Here is a 15,370-nt window from a genome sequence, read left to right as displayed (position 1 = left end):
TGTGAAAACAAACAAGAAGGCTCGGGGCATGTATCTGAGGGGTCGATGTCCGAGGAGGATTGCAATTCGAGTGACAATGATTCGGAAAATGATGATGAGAATATTAATGTGGAAAATAATCATTGTGATACTGAGGATTTGAATGACAACAATGTTTCCATCGAAGCTGAAAACACCGAACACTTTGTGCCTGCTGTGTCATTTCAGTTTGAACAAGTTATTGAAGGTAGTGTTAGTATCCAGTCGGTTGAGAACATAGTTACCAAGAGGAAAAAGTTCAAAAAAGGAAGTGAAGTGGAGCGCCCAAGTAATTCGTACTCTAGTAGCCAGGAAAGTTTGAAGATTGTTAAACGCCCCAAACGATCAGACCCTTTCGAACTTAACGGTCTCTTAGGATTGGAGGATGAAGAAGATTCGGATGCTAGTGGTGAAGAGATTAATGAGACTGAGGAGAACCAGGAGGTTTTTGATTTGAATGTTCATCCAAAGTCCACAAGTGCTGTTGATGATTCTTTAGTGAATGATAAAGATGTTCCTTGTGATCATTCATTAGAGATTGAAGCTACGAAAGACATGGGGGAGAAGCTTGGAGCCGTCCTTCACAATTGCGATAACCTTATACGACAATCGATTGTTCAAGAAGGTTTACAAACTGTCAAGGTATGAATTGTTTATCAATCAATATTCGGGGGATTGGGGTTAGTGGGAAGGCATCTTGGATTAAAAGACTAAAAAATGAATTCGGTGTGTCATTTATCGGTATGCAAGAAACTATGTCGACTATTGTACAATCGGGGATGTTGGCTAATTTTTGGGGAGGTATGGGGTTTGACTATGAGTTTGTTAATTCTAATGGTCACTCGGGTGGTTTAGCTTGTATGTGGGATCCCAAGACATATGTGAAAGACATGGTAGCGAAAGATGATAATTATCTTCATGTTTCGGGTTTGCTGACGGATGGTTCTATTCGTCTTAATATTATTAATGTTTATACTCCTCAACACAATCAAGATAAGAGAAATCTGTGGGTAAAAATTGTTCAACTTATGCAATCGGGTCAAGGTTGGTGGTTGGTTTTTGGCGATTTCAATGCAGTTCGAAATATGGGAGAAAGAAAAAATTCAAAGTTCGATACAGTTTGTGCTAGGGATTTTCACAATTTTATTGATGAGGTGAGCCTTCGAGAATATAATTTGAAAGGTATGAAGTATACTTATATGACGAATAGAGGAGGCAAGTGTAAGATGAGTAGAATTGATCGGATGCTCGTTTGTTGCAATGTTTATAAAAAATGGCCAAATGCTTGTGCTCGCGCTCTAAATAGAGAATTATCTGATCACTCGCCCCTAATTCTGTCACTCGTTGATACCAATTTTGGACCAAAGCCGTTTCGTTGTTTTGATTCTTGGCTTGATAGACCGGGCTGCGTTGAGATTATTACTTCGGTTTTAACTGGAAATAATATGGAGGGTCCTTCGGATCTCAATCTTAATAATAAACTAAAGATGTTGCGTAACAGATTAAAAGTGTGGTATAAAGCGTGTAAATGCAATGAAGAGGAAGAGGAAAAAAGACTTCGTAAAGAAAGAGATGAGATCGAGAGGCTGATGGAACAGAAAGATTTAGAGGAGTCTAAATTATGGGTGTGGTCCGAGTGCAAAAAGAGTCTTGAAGAGATTGAGCTGTTTAGATCTCGTGACATTCGTAAAAAATCTCGGGTGAAATGGGCGGCTCTTGGGGATGAAAATACAGGTTTCTTCCATAGTACGGTGAATGGTAGAAAGGCTAGGAACGCTATTCCGGGCCTCCAAGTGAATGGGGAGTGGGTTTCTAAACCGACTTTGGTTAAGAAGGAGGTGTTACGATTTTTTAGAGCTCACTTTAAAGAGGAATGTTGTTTTTGTCCGGCTTTATTATGCTCGGGTATTAACAGTATTATGGATCGGGATTGTGATTTTTTAACCGCGACTTTTTCTAAACAAGAGATTAAAGATGCGGTTTTTTTATTGTGGTTCGAATAAGACCCCGGGACCTGATGGTTTCAACTTCCGTTTTGTTTTCGGATTTTGGTGGAGTTCCATGCGACAGGTATTATTAATACAGGTTGTGGCTCATCTTTTATTACTTTGATCCCGAAGGTTAAAACGCCTTTGGGTCTCAAAGATTATCGGCCCATTACACTTATTGGGATGATTAGTAAGGTTATTTCTAAAATCCTTGCTAACTGTCTTAAGAAGGTGTTGCGGAACGTGATATCTGAGTCTTAATCGGCTTTCTTGTCAGATCGTTTTATTCTTGATGGTCCTCTCGTGGTTAGTGAATTAATGGAGTGGTTGAAAAAACAGAAAAGAAAGGCATTTCTCTTAAAAATAGATTTCGAGAAGGCGTATGACAATGTCAATTGGAATTTTTTGATATCTATTATGGAACAAATGGGTTTTCCATCGACGTGGTGCAACTGGATTAAAGGTATTCTTTCTTATGTCCTCGCGGGCCGCAGTTTTAGTGAATGGCTCTCCGACGTTTGAATTTAAAATTGAAAAAGGTCTCCGTCAAGGAGATCCACTTTCGCCTTTTTTTTATTCTTGATTGTCATGGAAGCTTTATCTTGGATGTTGAAAAAAGCTAAGGCGATTGGTGAGTTGAAGGGCATTAATTTTACGGATGATGAAGCCGACATTACCCACCTTTTCTAAAAGGACGACACTCTTATTTTAGGAGAGTGGTCTCGCGAGAATCTTCAGAGCACCGCCCGGATTCTTCATTTTTTTTACTTATGCTCGGGTCTCAAGATTAACCTTCACAAGTCTAACTTGTATGGAGTTGGTACCCAAGACAATGAAGTTGATAACATGATGGAGGTGTTGGGGTGTAGACGAGGTGCTTTTCCGTTTGTTTATCTAGGGATTGAAGTGGGAGCCAAAGTGTCTCGTATAAATAATTGGAACACGGTGATTGATGTTGTTAAGGCTTGGCTTGTGTCATGGAAAGCGAAAACTTTATCTATAGGGGGTCGATTGATTCTTATAAAATCGGTTCTTGAAAACTTACCGATTTATTATTTTTCTCTCTATAAAGCCCCAGTTGCGGTTATTGATAGTATCGAAGCTATTATGAGACGTTTCTTATGGGCGGGTGCTAACGAAGAAAAAAAGATACCTTGGGTGGCTTGGGATGTGATAACAAGACCGAAGGATGAGGGTGGATTAGGTGTGAATAAACTTCAAGATATTAACGACGCTCTTCTTCTTAAATGGGCGTGGCGATTCAAAAATGGGAGTAATTGTTTGTGGAAAGGGTAGTGATGGGCTGTCATGGTTCAAGTCGGCCGTGGTCCATGCTTCCATGTTCTTTATCGGCTAGTGGATGCTGGAAACAAATCGTCAAAATAGGGGAAAGGAAGTTGTGTGATGGTAAAACTCTAAATAGTATTTTTGTAGGTACAGTTGGCGAAGGGTCTTCGATTCACTTCTGGGGAGATACTTGGCTACGTGAAGAACCTTTACGCTTAACTTACCCAATGTTGTTTAATTTGGAAAAGAAGAAGTGGGCCATGGTCGACCATCGGATTCAGCTTGTAAATGGGTCGAAAAATCTGAACTGGGAATGGAAAAGAAGCCCTTCAACATATGAGGAGGTTAATGAGTTGTTTCAATTATTATCGGACATCCATGATTATCAACCGAACTTGGGACATGATCGCTGGTGTTGGAAAGGAGATAAAAGTGGAGTGTATACCGTGCATAAGGCAAAGAAGATGATTGCTAAAAATAGGACACAGGTGCCGATCAACTCGAGTATGAAATGGAAGTGTTGGACGCCATTGAAGTGCAAATTTTGGTGTGGAGGGCAGACATTAATCGGCTCCCAACACGGGTGGAGCTTCTTAAACGTGGGGTTGCTTTTAATGATGGATCGTGTGCCACATGTAATGAGGATTTGGAAACTACGACGCATTTGTTCACAGGTTGTGTGTTCTCGGATGAAATTTGGGCGCGAGTGGGATCTTGGTGTCGTTTAAGTCCCATCTATGCTTTTGAAGTGAAAGATCTTTTGAAGATGGCGGGTACTCAAATGAAGACGAAGAAGGAGAAATACATTCTTAGAGGCATTATCTACACCACAACGTGGTCGACATGGAATGAACGTAATGCTAGAATTTTCAAGGGCAACTCTCGTAAACCAATCGAGGTGGTGGAAATTGTCAAATCTACGACGTTTTTGTGGATTCGTCATAGGTCTAGTTTGAAAGGTATTGATTGGAATGTATGGTGTAAATATCCTATGGACGTGATGTAATTTCGTTTTTTGCCCGAGGGTCCTTGCTTTGAGGACCGCTTGTGGCTTTGTTCGTGAGTGAAGTTTTCCTTTAAAAAAAATATACTGTCTCCAAAATGCTATGTGGCAATTTCTATCCTAACACAACCATAATAAATGACCAATGGGGTGGTGATTCATTGGCAAAGACAAAACCTTTAAACACCTTTGGAGGAGGAGGTCTTGGGTTCGAGTCCCACAGACGACAGGAATAAAAGAAATTTGCCGTTAAAAAAAACATAACCATAATAAATAATAATAAATAAATTAATATAAGAACCATTATCCACTTAAATAAATAATTCTAAATAAACTTCCTCTCCCTCAAAAGAAATTAATATGCCATGATGCTTGGTTAATAAATTATACTATATCATATAGAAATCAAAATATAAGAATTATGTAACACCCCGAAATTATTTTAATACGGGAATAAGCGGAAAATGAATAAAATTAATATAGATGATGGATTATGAACAATTATAAGTTAAATCATGGGAAGTGTTTAAATCAAACACTTAACAAGCTTGAGGGGGTAATATGAAAAATTGTAATGAATTAAGGGTTAGTAATGCCTAAACCCCAAACACACACTCTGTGCGTGATCTGGGATCGACCAAGGACAGGAGAAACAAGGGTTTACCTTTTTTCTTGCAAAACTCATCAATTAGCAAGAGAATTCAATGTTAATTGGCTGCATGTCTTGAATTTTTGATCATCTAAGCATACCTAGTGAAGTGGTAAGTCGAATTTCTTGATTTGGTGAAATTTTAGAAAAAAGGGTTTCAACCCAAACATGAATTTGTGGTATGATTTGTCTAAATTGGATGTTAGGGTTACTCCCTAGAGTAGAAATCATGCTTGATTTTAGTTTAATTGAAAGAAAATTCTACAAACCCACTTGATGAAAAATTAGCATGAAAGCATGATCAAGTAGAGGTAAATATGTGTAATTGTGATATATGATCTTGCTTATAATGCTCGAATGCTAGATAAATTGATGTAGAATAAAAGAATTGTATGAACTGGATTGCTTATTGATGATATATAAGATGAACTAGTAAAAAGTCATGCTTCGAATACTTGTACTTTATGCTTTATTAATGTGACGCACACTAAGTGTTTGATGAAATGTTTAAGAGAATAAATATGTGAAATTCTGAAAATTTGTGATAATGTTTGTCACTTGAAAATGAGGAATTTATGTAAATGAGGGAATGAAAGTGTTGGGCTAAATGAATGAATGTGTTTAATGTAGGCGTGAAAGAAGAAGGTTCCAGCACTAGGAAGTCGGAAAACTCACAAGATCGAGGTACGTTAGTGTACACCTTATCTCTATTATGTTGTCATATGTATAACAATCTCTATTGTATTATGTTGTTATGTTGGAATCGTGAAAGTTGAAATATAAGATTGTTGGAAGTAAAGTTAGATTCGTCATAAACGGATGTAGAGAAATGAATAAGATATGAAAGATAATGCCTCATATCCGGTTCCTTCTAGTCGAACCGGGTATGGGAAGTTAATGATGTTTTGAATGAAAATTTACTCGATCCGTCTTATCGGGTTGGAGTGTAATCATATGTAAAGAATATATTCGTTAGTTATGAATGAATCGAATGAAAGTTATGATAACCATGCTAGTACCCGTCGTTAGCGGGTATGTTAAGAAAGCAATGCTAGTCTCTACACTGAGACGAGCATGTAATGAACCGTCTAACGGTTGGTAATGAAATTGAAAGATGTAAGGCCGCTATGATGATTAGTCAATCGTGATAGTGATGAAATGTTAACTTCTTTTGTTTATGTTGAATGTAGGTAAATCCTCAGTTTAGGCGACTTGGCAATTTGGAGCGAGCATACACATACTTTATGACCATCAAGCGCTTCCGCTAGTCCGTATTAATGTTTTGGGTTAAATATCTGTTTTGTACAACTTGTTAGTAGTCATACTTTTTACACTTGATGTCTTGGTTTTTAGTAGTATCTTGTCGAACGGATTGTAGAATTGTATTTGTTTTGATTATGGTTAAAACAGGGGCATACTCATTTTACGGACGGGTCATGCCCAAATTTTGTTAAAATTTTGCATTGGTAATATTGGTAATATTACCTAAATACGGTAAAGAGATTTTAAGAATCGAGAGCTCAAGTTTTTAGTGTCTAAACTCGCCATTCTTACTAGACTTGTCTGCGGACCTTACAAATTACTTTATCTCTTGAATATACCGATTTACATATTAAAGGTCAAAATCATCTTCGACTCTATGACATACGATTAAGGGTTATTATATTTTTTCTAAATATGTTTGTATTTAATATGAATATCTATAACAAAACTATTATTATTATTAATATCCTTGATGTGCGTAAGTGTGTATATGTTTTAGGTATATATTTTAAGCCATTTTTACACTTTTTAGCCAAGTTTTAAATTTATAAAACACGATATTTACTAACACTAAACACACATGTGGGCAAGTGCACCCATCGTGGACGTAGTATAGTGTTGGTAAGATACCGAGGTCGTCCAAGGACACAAGAGCTTTTAGTACCGGTTTATCCTCAACGTCTAATCAAATCAAAATGTTAGAAAAGAGTTTAAAACTAAGAAAATAAAACTAACTAAATGCTGAAAATAAAAATAAAAACAGATAGACAAGATGAATCACTTGGATCCGACTCGTGTATAGTGTAACCTTTGATTATTTTCGCACTTTTGCACTTGTTTAAGAGATTATCTTAGTTATTGTAGTAGGCCCCTCTTTTGAAGGTGGCGTTACCCTCAACCCAGTAGTTTGAGTCAGCAAGGATACAATCCTAAAGGGTCGGATTATTGAAAGATAATTAATTAAGTTATTAATGCAAATTATGGTAGGCCCCTCTTTTGAAGGTGACGTTACCCTCGACTAAGTAGTCTGAGTCAACAGGGATACAGTCCTAAGTAGCCGGGTTATAGTATTAATAGTAGTTTAACTTATGAGTGGGTCAAAGAGTTTGGACCCCCGCCATCCAATACCTTTGGGTATTGAAGGAGATCCTACTAAATTTGACCCAGGTCCCTTGCAGGACCTCTAAACGCTGAACAAGGGCAAGATCTTACCAAACCGTTCCCTTAACCCCCGACCAGGTAGCCAACATACCTCCATATAGACCGTGGAGATATGAATGGTGAAAATCTTTTATTTTATATAGACAGTAAAATAATGTCAAGACACCACGGACAAACGATAAGGAAGAATCACCTTCAACATAAGATACTAGTTATTAAAGTCATTAATACAAAACCAAATAAAGAGTGCAAAAGATTAAAAATAAAAAGTATTACACTAGACACTTGTCTTCACCAAGTGATGTAAGAGACTTAGGCAAACATGGCCTTGATTTTCAAGAACTCTTACGATCAATCTTGGATCCCGAGACGACTCACACACTCTATGATGGACAATGGATGATGGTGGTGGATGATGGTGTTGTGATGGTGGTGGGTGGTGGGTGAAGTGTGAGAGAGGTGGTGTGCCAAGGGATGAGTTGAAATGGCTCCAAGCACTCCTATTAATAGGCTGAACAGAAGCTTGGGCACGGCCCCGTGCCCGCTGGGCACGGCCCCGTGTCCGTCTGACACTCTCTCTTTTCATTAATTGTAATTCGCAATTACAATAAATGCACCTGCAGTACTCTGACCACGCCCCCGTGTCCGCTGGGCACGGCCCCATGGTGGGCAATAGAAGCTTCTATAGGTTTGTCTTTTCTGCTGCTTCTTGGGCACGGCCCCGTGCTCGCTGAGCACGGGGCGTGTTCAGTCTTCTGTCTTCTTTGTTTTGCTTAGGAGGATGCTGTCGAGGGGTCGGGCAATCCACTTTTGTCCCTTTTCTTGTATTTATGTTAGATTTTACTGTCTTTTTGCTTCTTTTGTTAATTTGAGCTCATTTAATCCTGAAAATACAAAAGGAAGACAAAAGCACAGTTTTTCCAACATTAGTACTAAAAAGAGTTAGTTTTATGCCACAATTGATATAATTTATATGTTGCATTTTGCGCGTATCAAGTACCCCCATACTTGAATCTTTGTTTGTCCTCAAGGAAAACTCTTTATAATGTGGCTTTATTCACTCCCAAATGGAATGGGTAGAAGAGAAGGTTTTTGGGCTTGTCATAGAGTGTCGGGATTTTCCAAGATCGTTTAGGTTTTATTTTTATTTATTTACAATCCTATTCGTCATGATTTATTAAAAACATTTCATAAGATAAATTATTTATTAAGGCATAACATACCTTTTTAAAATTTCATTTATATACAAGTTCACATACCTCACGGGGGAAATCGCTCACACTCGGCCGAAGGTGTACTTTTAGTGAATCACTCGAGAGCGGCATGGAACTTATTTCTACCATAAGCTTGCCAAGCAATCAATCCTCCTCCTTTTTAACTTTATACATTTGTAAATATCAAGAGGACTTTTTGGGTGAAGGGTTAGGCTTGGGCTAAAGGTGGGTGGTTGGGTTAGTGGTTAGTTGAAAAGGGCGAAAGGCGTAAAAAGCGTTGGTTTTCGTAAAACATTTTGTTTTTGTGACTTTTTATTTTTAATGAAGTATTTATTCAAACATGCTTTTGTTTGAGGAGCTTTGTTTGTTTATTTCCAACTTCATCATCATTTTTTTTTGAAGAGTCACACGAAAACCAAGCTTTGTTACTAAAATAAGGGGTTAAAAATGAAAAAAGGGGTTTTGGTGGGTAAAAGGGTTTTGGGTTAAGAAATGAAAAGGTTTAGGCTCAAAGGGGTTAATTAGGGGGAATTTTTGGTTAGGTGAAAAGAAAAATGAAAAAAATGGTGTTGAAAGAAAAAGGGTTAGTCCTAATGCCTCCATCATTTACTTACTTGGGTTTAAGTTGGTAAGGACCGGGAATGAATTATCGTGGCAAGTTCTAGAGTCGTAAGAACCAAGCGGCTATTCTTACTAGACTTGTCTGCGGACCTTACAAATTACTTTATCTCTTGAATATACCGATTTACATATTAAAGGTCAAAATCATCTTCGACTCTATTACATACGATTAAGGGTTATTATATTTTTTCTAAATATGTTTGTATTTAATATGAATATCTATAACAAAACTATTATTATTATTATTAATATCCCTGATGTGCGTAAGTGTGTATATGTTTTAGGTATATATTTTAAGCCTTTTTTACACTTTTTAGCCAAGTTTTAAATTTATAAAACATGATATTTACTAACACTAAACACACATATGGGCAAGTGCACCCATCGTGGACGTAGTATAGTGTTGGTAAGATACCGAGGTCGTCCAAGGACACAAGAGCTTTTAGTACCGGTTTATCCTCAACGTCTAATCAAATCAAAATGTTAGAAAAGATTTTAAAACTAAGGAAATAAAACTAACTAAATGCTGAAAAATAAAAATAAAAATAAAAACAGATAGACAAGATGAATCACTTGGATCCGACTCGTGTATAGTGTAACCTTTGATTATTTTCGCACTTTTGCACTTGTTTAAGAGATTATCTTAGTTATTGTAGTAGGCTCCTCTATTGAAGGTGACGTTACCCTCAACCCAGTCGTTTGAGTCAGCAAGGATACAATCCTAAAGGGTCGGATTATTGAAAGATAATTAATTAAGTTATTAATGCAAATTATGGTAGGCCCCTTTTTTGAAGGTGACGTTACCCTCGACTAAGTAGTCTGAGTCAGCAGGGATACAGTCCTAAGTAGCCGGGTTATAGTATTAATAGTAGTTTAACTTATGAGGGGGTCAAAGAGTTTGGACCCCCGCCATCCAATACCTTTGGGTATTGAAGGATATCATACTAAATTTGACCCAGGTCCCTTGCAGAACCTCTAAACGCTGAACAAGGGCAAGACTCTTACCAAACCGTTCCCTTAACCCCCGACCAGGTAGCCAACATACCTCCATATAGACCGTGGAGATATGAATGGTGAAAATCTTTTATTTTATATAGACAGTAAAATAATGACAAGACACCACGGACAAACGATAAAGAAGAATCACCTTCAACATAAGAAACTAGTTATTAAAGTCATTAATACAAAACCAAATAAAAAGTGCAAAAGATTAAAAATAAAAAGTGTTACACTAGACACTTGTCTTCACCAAGTGATGTAAGAGACTTAGGCAAACATGGCCTTGATTGTCAAGAACTCTTACGATCAATCTTGGACCCCGAGACGACTCACACACTCTATGATGGACAATGGATGACGGTGGTGGATGATGGTGTTGTGATGGTGGTGGGTGGTGGGTGAAGTGTGAGAGAGGTGGTGTGCCAAGGGATGAATTGAAATGGCTCCAAGCACTCCTATTTATAGGCTGAACAGAAGCCTGGGCACGGCCCCGTGCCCGCTGGGCACGGCCCAGTGTCCGTCTGACACTCTCTCTCTTCATTAATTGTAATTCGCAATTACAATAAATGCGTCTGCAGTACTCTGACCACGCCCCCGTGTCCGCTGGGCACAACCCCATGGTGGGCAATAGAAGCTTCTATAGGTTTGTCTTTTCTGCTGCTTCTTGAGCACGGCCCCGTGCTCGCTGAGCACGGGGCGTGTTCAGTCTTCTGTCTTCTTTGTTTTGCTTGGGATGATGCTGTCGAGGGGTCGGGCAATCCACTTTTGTCCCTTTTGTTGTATTTATGTTAGATTTTGCTGTCTTTTTGCTTATTTTGTTAATTTGAGCTCATTTAATCCTGAAAATACAAAAGGAAGACAAAAGCACACTTTTTCCAACATTAGTACTAAAAAAGGGTTAGTTTTATGCCACAATTGATATAATTTATATGTTGCATTTTGCGCGTATCAATCCCCAATTTAATTATTTTTACATTATTATAATAACTTACTTTTTAATAGAACACTTCATTAAGATTAACCACATATATTTCTAAATCAAATGATTTAAACTCTTAATTATTAATAAAAATGATAAAGTTACAAACAAAACGTCAAATTTAATTTAACTTTTAATATAGGTTATTGTCACGTGTGACTTTGTCTTTATACCTTACAATTTAGACTTACAATATTTTAAAATATTTTTTAATCCTTATCATTACTAATATAATAAATTTAATTCAAATATGTTAATAACCACATTAGGATGCACTCTTTAATTAATATTATTTGATAAATACAATGTATTTTATTAAATGTTATCGTAAAATAAAAATACAATAATCAGATCTTTTTTGCTAAACCATCTTTCCTTTAATACTAATCCGAAAAACATAATAATCAGATTATACTATTATTACACTTTTTAGACTATGTGATCCGGATTATATAGAAGTATGATTTACATTTTTTTTTTTTTGATATTTTATACACGGGTCTATAACACTTATAAAAAAAATATTATCCAATCTAAGTTTTTTTTTATATTTAATTCGTATAATACACGGGTTTATAAGCTAGTAAAAACATAAAATATAACCGGGGAACATGTGCCAAATGATAGAATACTAAACAGGTTACGAGTCAAATAAATAAAGCAGCCTAACTACCCAATTTAACCCATGAATCTGAACTGGATTCGGTTCAAACGAAACCAACCGACCATTACTGGTCTAGTCTTCATTCTCGTTTTCTAATGAAATCCATCACCGGTCCAATCGAGTCTACACTTGGTTCAGTCTTGTTTTTAGCTCGTGACCACCAGAGGCAAAATTGGCATGTGACTTATGCCTTGAAAGAAAAGGCATCCCAATAAATGAATCACCAATCAAATTTTATGTTTGTAGATCAATAAACATAAACATACATACTATTTTTCTTTACATTAAATTTGATGATTTTCAACGTTCTAGGATAATGGTTTTACTGTTTTAGTAATCCTGAAAACAAAATCGAATTTCATGAGAAGTGTGAGAAGACACAAGAATTGACATATACGCATTATGTTTTGGACTTGAGCATAATGTTATAATGTTCTGGGTTGTTGATGTGTGTGTAGCGTTATATGTTTTTGTTTATATTTTAAGCCCTTTTTAACACTTTAGTCAAGTTTTAAATTTATAAAACACGATATTTTACTAACACTAAACACACATATGGGCAAGTGTACCCATCGTGAACGTAGTATAGTGTTGGTAAGATACCGAGGTCGTCCAAGGACATAAGAGCTTTTAATACCGGTTTATCCTCAACGTTTAATCAAATCAAAAATTTAGAAAAAGGTTTTAAATATGAAAATAAAAACTAAAAATGCTAAAAAATAAAAATAAAGTAAAAAGATAGACAAGATGAATCACTTGGATCCGACTCGCCTTTAGTGTAACCTTTGATGATTTCCGCACTTTTGCACTTTTTAAAAGATTATCTTAGTTATAGTAGTAGGCCCCTCTTTTGAAGGTGACGTTACCCTCAACCCAGTAGTTTAAGTCAGCAAGGATACAATCCTAAAGGATCGGAATATTGAAAGATAATTAATTAACTTATTAATGCGTAATGTGGTAGGCCTCTCTTTTGAAGGTGACGTTACCCTCGGCTAAGTGGTTTGAGTCAACAGGGATACAATCCCAAGTAGCCGGGTTAATGTATTAATAGTAGTTTACATATGGGGGGATCAAGCCATTCGCACCCCCGCCATTCAATACCAGTGGGTATTGAAGGAGGTTCTAGTAAGCTTGACCCAGGTCCTTGTAGGATTTATACACTGAACAAGGTAAGAACCTTACCAAACAATTCCTTTAACCCCCGACCAGGTGGCCAACATATCTCTATATAGACCGTAAAGATATAAATGGTGTAAATCTTTTATTTTATATAGACACTAAAATAACGCCAAGACACCACGGACAAATGATAAGGAAGTTTCACCTTCAACATAAGAAACTAGTTATTAAAGTCATTAATACAAAACCAAATAAAAAGTGCGAAAAGATTAAAAATCAAAAGTATTACACTAAATGCTTGTGCAGAAGCGTATCTGTACTATCAAGATTTGCTTGGATTATGCGAATCTTAGCGTTGACCACGACCGTGTTGAGCTGGGCACGCCCCCGTGTTGGGAATAAAAGCTTCTATAGCTTTGTCCTTTCTGCAGACATCTGGCCACGCCCCCGTGTCCGCTGGGCACGGGGCCGTGGTCAGCCTTCTTTTCTCTTGTTTTTGCTTGGGAAGATGTTGTCGAGGGGTCGGGCATGCCACGTTTGTTCATTTTCTTGTAATTATGTTAGATTTTGCTGCATATTTGCTCCTTTGTTCATTTACGCTCATTTAATCCTGAAAATACAAAAGGAAGACAAAAGCATACTTTTTCCAACATTAGTACTATAAAGGGATTAGTTTTATGCCATATTTGATGTAATTTATATGTTGCATTTTACACACATCAGTTGTTTTGGCAAGAAAAACACCAAGTTTAACAATTTAAGACATAGTGCAATGAATTCTAGGCTTAAAAACTTAACACACTATGCCAAGAACGTTAAATAGTGTGTTTTAAGTGTTAATCCGTGTGTTTTAAATTTCACGCCCATAATACGTTGCGTTGTGTTTTACATTGTTATGTTTGGTGTTTTTCTTGCCAAAATAACCCAAAACATCATGGTTAAGTTCAAAACATGATGCCTACATGTCAATTTCTATGCCTCTTTACACTTCTCACTAAAAAGGTACTTTTTACAGGAACCTCACCCACTACTAAGTTATATTTTTAATAAGAATAAGAGTTAATTGCGCCCGGATGGTCCCTGTTTATTAGGGGTATCCTTTATATAAAACGGAAAAAAAATAAAAATTTTACACTACGTAGACGAAGTTGAGGGATAGCCCGTACTACCTCTGCTTGTACGTTACCTCCACCCCTGGACCCAAGCTTAATCTTTCTCCTAAAACTCAACTCGATATCATTTTAACGTTTTATTTAGTCTTTCTAAAGAAATTGCAACAAAACTCGTGCCCCTTATACCTTCTCCACTGTTTTAACTACTACTAAAAGTTGAATGTTTCATTGAGGGACACCTGATCTAAACCTACTAGACGAAACTCAGAGGAAATTGCTAAAATCGTCCTTGAGGTTTGGGTATGTTCGCATATTTTATCCAAAACACTTTTTTGTACCATGTTGCCCTCACTTTTGGGATTTTTTTTGTCATTTTCATCCAAACGTCTAACTTTTTTATCAAAATCGTCCCTGAGATTTGAGATTTTTTTCCATTTTCATTCAAATATTTGGCATGTTGATCAGTGCTGGTTTAGGCATAATAGAAAACATGAATAACATACCTGATTGCAGCAGTACAGGCCATAAGAGAATCCAGATGGAGACGCAGCAATAAGGTTTGACATGATTGTCAGCTTGATCTGGTTCCTCCTTAGGGTGCAATCTAATGATAGTGATAAGAGAACCGATAAAGGGTAATCAGTTGAGGAGAGGAGGCGATTTGATGTTATGAGAGTAATTAGGTTAGGTGTCTAACCTTAGAACCTCTACATAAGTCTCCTTATATATGCACCCAAGAGAAAACCCTAATTAGTTAATAAAGGTAATAAGGCCCATCAACAATTACCAACTAATTATTTAATAGGTTGTTATATATTTTGATCTATATAATGTAAATGATTATAATGGGTACTAGATTAAATATAACATAAAATATATTTAATCTTATATTCTCCCATTTAGCCGAGTAATCATTTACTATGAGTATTAGATAAGCATGATCAGGAGTTAACACTCATTTTAGCCTTAAACAAGAACTATAGCAGATAAATACAGTCGTTGAATCATTATGCGACTCAGGACCCCCATTAGTCATACTACAGCCTTAATTTAAAACCTAATCGTTATGATCAAAATACACATAAGCCCTTTGTTTGATTTGTAATTTTATTTGTCTATATGTCATTATACCGATTAAACATATTCTTAGAGACATACAAAATCAAACTGATGAGGAAAGTTAACTAATACTTAGTCATTCTGATGTGCACAAAATGCAACATATAAATTACATCAATTGTGGCGTAAAACTAACCCTTTTTAGTACTAATGTTGGAAAAAGTGTGCTTTTGT

General features: G+C 36.6%; 2 protein-coding genes and 1 long non-coding RNA gene across 3 annotated transcripts; all 3 read left to right on the top strand.

Annotated features, from left to right (window-relative positions):
- The first annotated feature begins 773 nt into the window (after positions 1-773).
- On the top strand, positions 774-2,021 carry LOC110932398. Its single transcript, XM_022175735.1, has one exon. It carries the CDS (start codon positions 774-776, stop codon positions 2,019-2,021), a length of 1,248 nt encoding a protein of 415 aa, XP_022031427.1.
- Positions 2,022-3,804: 1,783 nt separating this feature from the next.
- On the top strand, positions 3,805-4,299 carry LOC110932395. The gene has a single exon (XM_022175734.1). The coding sequence runs from the start codon at positions 3,805-3,807 to the stop codon at positions 4,297-4,299; it is 495 nt and encodes a 164-aa protein (XP_022031426.1).
- Positions 4,300-4,929: 630 nt separating this feature from the next.
- On the top strand, positions 4,930-6,364 carry LOC110928185. Its single transcript, XR_002586192.1, has 3 exons — positions 4,930-5,057; positions 5,576-5,629; positions 6,136-6,364. It is a non-coding gene; the product is annotated as an uncharacterized LOC110928185 (long non-coding RNA).
- The last annotated feature ends 9,006 nt before the right edge of the window (positions 6,365-15,370 follow it).

Source organism: Helianthus annuus, chromosome 3, assembly GCF_002127325.2.
Source record: "Helianthus annuus cultivar XRQ/B chromosome 3, HanXRQr2.0-SUNRISE, whole genome shotgun sequence".
Taxonomy (NCBI): domain Eukaryota; kingdom Viridiplantae; phylum Streptophyta; class Magnoliopsida; order Asterales; family Asteraceae; genus Helianthus; species Helianthus annuus.
Note: the sequence above shows the minus strand (reverse complement) of the source record. Positions and strands in the feature narration are given on the sequence as shown.